The sequence below is a fragment of the Terrapene carolina genome, unplaced genomic scaffold, assembly GCF_002925995.2.
Source record: "Terrapene carolina triunguis isolate 2854851 unplaced genomic scaffold, T_m_triunguis-2.0 Scaffold211, whole genome shotgun sequence".
NCBI classification, from domain to species: Eukaryota; Metazoa; Chordata; order Testudines; family Emydidae; genus Terrapene; species Terrapene triunguis.
The window spans coordinates 38,002,620-38,008,619 of NW_020664562.1; the positions used below are offsets into that span (position 1 = coordinate 38,002,620).

The 6,000-nt window shown below is 43.8% G+C and overlaps 1 protein-coding gene across 1 annotated transcript in view; it reads right to left on the reverse strand.

The window, feature by feature from the left end:
- LOC112115975 (putative tyrosine-protein phosphatase auxilin) overlaps nucleotides 1-1,831 on the reverse strand; it is an 80,518-nt gene extending 78,687 nt beyond the window's left edge. Inside the window, exon 1 of the mRNA XM_026655934.1 lies at nucleotides 1,609-1,831. Within this exon, the coding sequence (XP_026511719.1) occupies nucleotides 1,609-1,831 (223 nt within the window). The remainder of the gene's footprint in view (nucleotides 1-1,608) is intronic.
- Between the last annotated feature and the right edge of the window lie 4,169 nt (nucleotides 1,832-6,000).

Sequence of the window (6,000 nt, forward strand, 5' to 3'; positions counted from 1 at the left end):
GGCGGTTAGAAACTAGAAAGACATGATTCATTTGCAAAAAATGTACTTAACCTGAACTTTCCCCACATGTTCGTAAAAGTAACTATTTCCCCATATGGTACTTCTTATGCCATGAATTCTTTTCCTCAAGGAAGAAATTGTAATATATTTTAACATTAAATTCTTTTCATTACTTGTAGAGTGTCAGACTTAGTTTGACAGGTGTGCCTTGGGACTGAACTTCCCCATCCAAAGAATAAGTATTCAAGGAGACTGTGGTAGTGCAAACTTCCCTATATCATCCTCTAAGAGTGCTTAGACATCAAATTGGACCCATAGAGCTCAAAAGAGTACTTCTATGACTACTTAATATACGTCTCCACTCTAAAATTCTCTGAAAAGACTCTGAGTAGTAATTGGGATGTGACCACCTGGCCCACTAGGAACTGGACTGAAACCAATTCATTTCTGCAGACATTGAAAGGCCATCATCAGATAAGTATGTTCAAATCACTAGTGACTCAGGCAAATTTGACTATGTGACCTAGAGGTGAAGGGCTCTATATCCTATTACCAATCACATGGGCCATCTGGTCCCTCCATTGCAAGATTTAACACATACACACACAAAAAAAGGTTCATGCAGCATGCATCAAAATTTATCCGATTTAATTCTACAAGTTGTTTTTAGAACAAAATGATTCCCAAATGACTTCAAAAGAAATCAATAGACTATATTCAGGATTTCTCCCCCTTTTATTGATTCCCGTTTACCATGGTTTCACAACAGCTTTTCTTCTCTTTGGGGGAAATTACAAATAAATCAGTTGCAATGATAGTCATTTGCCTTTAATTTTACACTATCAAGAAGTGTTTCTGATTTCCATCTCTCTGAAATTGCATTGAATCTATGAATGACCTGACCACCACCCAAACCACCTAGGTTGTTACTACTCTTATGAAAGCTGTTAGCCCGGACAAAGGATTTCTGTTGTCACTTACCATACAGGCTCATGATCATGGTGCCTTATAAAGGTAACTCCACCATTGTTTAGTTAATCAATGCTTACAAAATAGCATCAACATCTTCAGGATAGTTGTTTCCTATTCAGTATATTTAGCTGCACAACAGCACAATGCCTTTCTCATTTAGATAATGAACTCCCTCCTACTCTCCTAAGCATGCTCATTCAAAAGATTTACCATGCCTGGGAAATGCACGGATTACATTCCGATGAACGTACATTTTCTTGCTACGGTTTCAAAAATGTCCTGCCATAAGAAGTGTCAGCAACCGCTTCCCGCACAGGAACAATACATCCGCCCCAGCAGCCCCCTCGTCCATTAGCAGGACAGAGCAGCAGCATCTGGGCTGTGTTTATTCATTGGCTGGTAATGAAGAGCTCTTTAAATTTGCAGGACCCTGCCATCTCGGGTGTCCTCTCCCTAGACACCGGGTGAGGATCACATCCAGTGCAGCCAGATCCCCCCTCCCTGCCAGCGCCTGGCTGGGCCGGGGCAGCTCAGTCAGCCCCAGCGAGGAGCAGGCAGGTGGGTCTCTAACACGATCCCCACCCCCCTCCCCGGTCGGCCTTTGGGGGGGGAAGCGGGAGAAAGGAGGCCCCTTACCTGAGCTGTCCATGGTGCTGCTGCTGCCGTCCAGATGCTGCGGCTGCGGCTGGTGTCGGGCCGGGCTCCGGGCTGCGGCCAACACGGCCGGGATCACCCCTTGCTTGCTGCCGCCGGCTCGCTCCTTGCTGCCCCCGCAGAAGTCACCGTTGCTCTCCACCAGCTGCAAAGATTCGTACCCGTCATTGCTGGGCTTTTTGCGGTAGCTCCCGAGCAGGCTCATGGGCGAGTCCGAGGGGGGGGGAGGCTGCGCGGGCAGGGGCGGGAAATCGCACGCGCCTCGCCTTCCCCGGGGGCAGAGGGGCCGCCAGGAGCAGCCCTAGCAGGGCCCTGTGTGCTGGGCGTGGGCCGCCGGCTCCGCTCCCCGGCTCGGCGCAGGGACTCCACCGGCGCGGCCTGAGCACAGCGCTCCCCGGCGGCCGCCACAGCCCAGCGCTCGGGGCTCGCAGGCTCGGCGCCCCTGGCCGGGAGCCAGCGCCTGTCTGGAGCCCGGGCCCGGAAGCAATCCAGGGGGCGTCTGGCCCGGCCCGCGCCCTGCCTCTCGCGGCCTGGGCTGCGCGGCACCGACAGGGAGGGGAGGGGCACGCAGGGCAGCGGCCCCCGCCCGGCAGGGCAGGGGAGTGGGTGGGTGAAAAGGCCTAATGGCGGCCTGGCTCAGCCTAAGGCTAAAATAGCCTCTTAAGCCTCTCTCCCCCCCCCCCCGGTTTAAAAGGGTTTGAGGGGGGGGTGATTTCAGTCTTAGGGCCAGAGTGCTCGCGGCCTCTGTTCGAAAATTCTGTCTCACGTGTGTAACACCCCCCCCATATTATATTATCTACACACACCCTGCGTATTATCTCCATACACACCCCGCACATATCCCCTATGTATTATCTCCATACACACCCCGCACATACACCCTATATATTATCGACTCATGTCTTCTCCACTCTTTATTCTGAACTCAATTTTCTCTTAGCAGTCAAGGAGTTAAAAGGAAAAAGAAAACGGAGAAAGTCTCTCTGATTCGGAGCTATAATTCACCTAATCTAACCATGCCAAGGACTGTAAAACCACAGACAAACTGCAGTCACTGGCACTGCCAGGATACTTGGACCAAACCCCCTCAAACAAATGACACCGGACAATTCTGTCAATGCCACCTTTCTCGCCACAGGGCTTAGACTAAATTGATAGTGGCAGAGACATAAGAATGTCCATACTGGGTCAGACCAAAGGTCCATCTAACCCAGTATTCTGTCTTCCGACAGTGGCCAATGCCAGGTGCCCCAGAGGGAAAGAACAGAACAGGTAATCATCAAGTGACCCTGTCATCAAGTGATCATCAAATCATCAAGTGACCCTGTCGCCCATTCCCAGCTTTTGGCAAACAGAGGTTAGGGACATCATCCCTGGCATTAATGGACCTATCCTCCATGCAGGGGTGGCCAGTCCGTATAGGCGAACTAGGCAGTCGCCTAAAGTGCCAAGTTAAATGGGGCGCCTAATTCGATGAAAAAAATCAAATGTAAAAAAAAAAACCCGAAAAAGACGAAAAAACCCCCAAATAAAATAACAACGATGCCATTATTTCAATTCCCGTGCGTGTACGGAGGGAATATGAATTATAATTCATTTCTCTACATTTCTGATAATTTATTAATATGTCAAATCTTTTATTTACTGCAAAAATAAATAATATTTTAGCGAAAAAAAATTTCAATTTGCAATATAGGGTCAAGATGACCCACTCCGCAATTTTGATAAGCAATAACTCAGCCACAATGAAACACATCCGCCAGCAGCAAGAGCTGGAATGTTAGTGACACCTAACTTGAATATACATCAAGGTCGCATAGCCAGAAATTCATGTAGAGCGGAGATATCGCGAGTTGATACATGTCAAACGGTCGTTTTAACACACATCGCAGGTAGATGGTTAAGAATCGAGCGAATACTGTGGAAAATTGTATTTCTTGGTGCCAAAGAATAAAGAATAACGTCTTTCAGCATTATAAATCCAAAATGTGAGTATCTTTAAGCGTTATTAAACCTTAGCGTTATCGGGCTGTATAATTATGAACTTTTCTTTGTTATAACTGGTTCACATGTAATAAATAAGGTCCATAAAAGAAAAGTAATAGTGTTAACGCTTAATAGACTACGAAAGTGATGATGTCACACTCCAAGCAGGTAACTGTGAGGAAGGGGATTACTTTCCAAACAACCGGTGTCGGGTTATAACGTCAAAAAAGGTCATTTTGTTTCCATGTAAACACTGTAACTAACTGTTTTAATAGGTAAGTGAGTGTATGTTACTAATCATTGAATCTTTAAGCAGTGAAAAGACATGTTGGGATGGCTGTAATGTGGTTTAAATCGCCAACCATGTGGTGGGTGTGTCAGCTATCCTTAAAGCTATAATGCTTGCAGTCGGGAGCATAGTACATAACAATATTCAAATGCCCCATGATAGAAAGAGGAAAAAGAAAACCCTCCGGAGCTTAGTATCGTAAACAAAAGGCTGAGAAGGAAAAGGACCAAGCAAAACAGCAGGGATCCTTCTTGAAATATCTTCTCTTTAATCCAAATAAAGATGGAAGCAGTTCACAGCATCCAGATGAAGGAATTTTACTTGGAGAGGAGGTTAGCTCACATCCGCATGGAAGCAGTTTGGAACATCAAGATGATGGAAACTTACGTCTAGATGAAGGCAGCTCACAGCATCTGATATGGATGTGGAGAAAATTTATTCACCTTCAGAGACACATGCAGACATTGAAGTAAATGAAGTAGAAGGAAGAAAGGATGAGGAAGTTACAAACAAGTTACAGTATGGGGACCCAGCTTCATGGCCCAGATGTGATGACAGTGTGCGGCAAATGCTCATGGAACATGGACCCAAACAAGTTCATGAATTTCCCTTACCTAAGGATGGAAATAAAAGAAAATTCTCTGCTCAGCATTACAAGAGGAAACTCATTAATGGGGAAGAAATTCATCAAAACTGGTTACAATATGCAGTGTTGAAGGACTCTGTGTTTTGCTTCTGCTGCAAGTTGTTTAAAAATCAAGCAATTGGTACATCACTTATTGAAAATGGTTCAAAGGACTGGAAAAACATACCTTCAATTCTCTCTTCACATGAAAGAAGTACAGAACATTTGGAATGTTTTCAAAATTTGAAATAATTTGAATTACGAAAAAAGGAAAAACTATCAATGAAAAAAATTTACGTGTGATGAAGGAAAAAGAAGAATATTGGCAACAAATATTAGAGTGTCTGATTGCTTTAGTGAGAGTTCTCAGTGGGCAAAATTTAGCATTCCGCGGCCGCTGTAGAAATGAAAAATTATACACTCTAGGTAATGGAAACTTTTTAAAATTTGTTGAATACCTAGCTTTGTTTGATCCAGTCATGAAGTAGCATCTACATAAAATAACTGATCATGAAACATAGGTTCATTACTAAGGAAAAAAATATGTAGAATGAACTGATTCAAATCCTAGCAAATGTCATTAAAAAGAAAATTGTAGAAGCTGCCCATTCTGCAAAATACTTTTCAATAATACTGGACTGTACACCAGATGTGAGTCATGTTGAACAAATGATGCTTTGAAGCCTCTTTGCTATGAACTTGGAAACATTTATGATGCCCTAATTGAAATTTCTGATGATACTACCTTTACTGAATCATCTGGCAATACGGCACGTTCAGATGCAGAAGCTCTTGCAAATGGCCTTTCCAAGTTTAAATTTGTGACTTCCCTCATTTTGTGGTATAATATCTTTTTCAAGTTTAATCTCACTAGTAAGCAGCTTCAGGAAAAGAACCTGAACATACATTCTGCTATTCAAAAACTGCAGCAAACTAAAAATATTCTGGAGGAATTCAGAAGTGATGAAGTGTTCAAAAGAACACTGGTAGATTCTCTCGAGCTTGCTGAAGAAATAGACTTTCCAACAGAATTTGAACCAGAGCCAGTTCGCATTGGGCAAAAGAAACAGCAGTTTTCGTATGAAGGACGAGACACACCCATTCAGAACCCAAAGTGAATTTCTACTTTGCAGTCCTTGATACTGCTATTCACTCGGTTGACGAAAGATTTCAACAGGTGTAGCAGCTAGAGTCAATATTTGGCTTTCTATATGGTATCCACAGCTTGCAAAAGAAAACAGCAAAACAGATCAGAAAATTTTGTATAAAACTGGAGTCAGCATTGACTCATGAAAATTCAAAAGACATTGATGCTACAGATTTGTGTAGTGAGCTTCAGGCTTTTTCAAGACAACTTAAGAAACATTCCACTCCTGAAGAAGTACTGAAGTTTGTTTGTGAAAATAAACTCTCAGACATTTTTCCAAACATTTTTATAGCTCTACGCATTCTTTTAACTTTGCCAGTTTCCGTA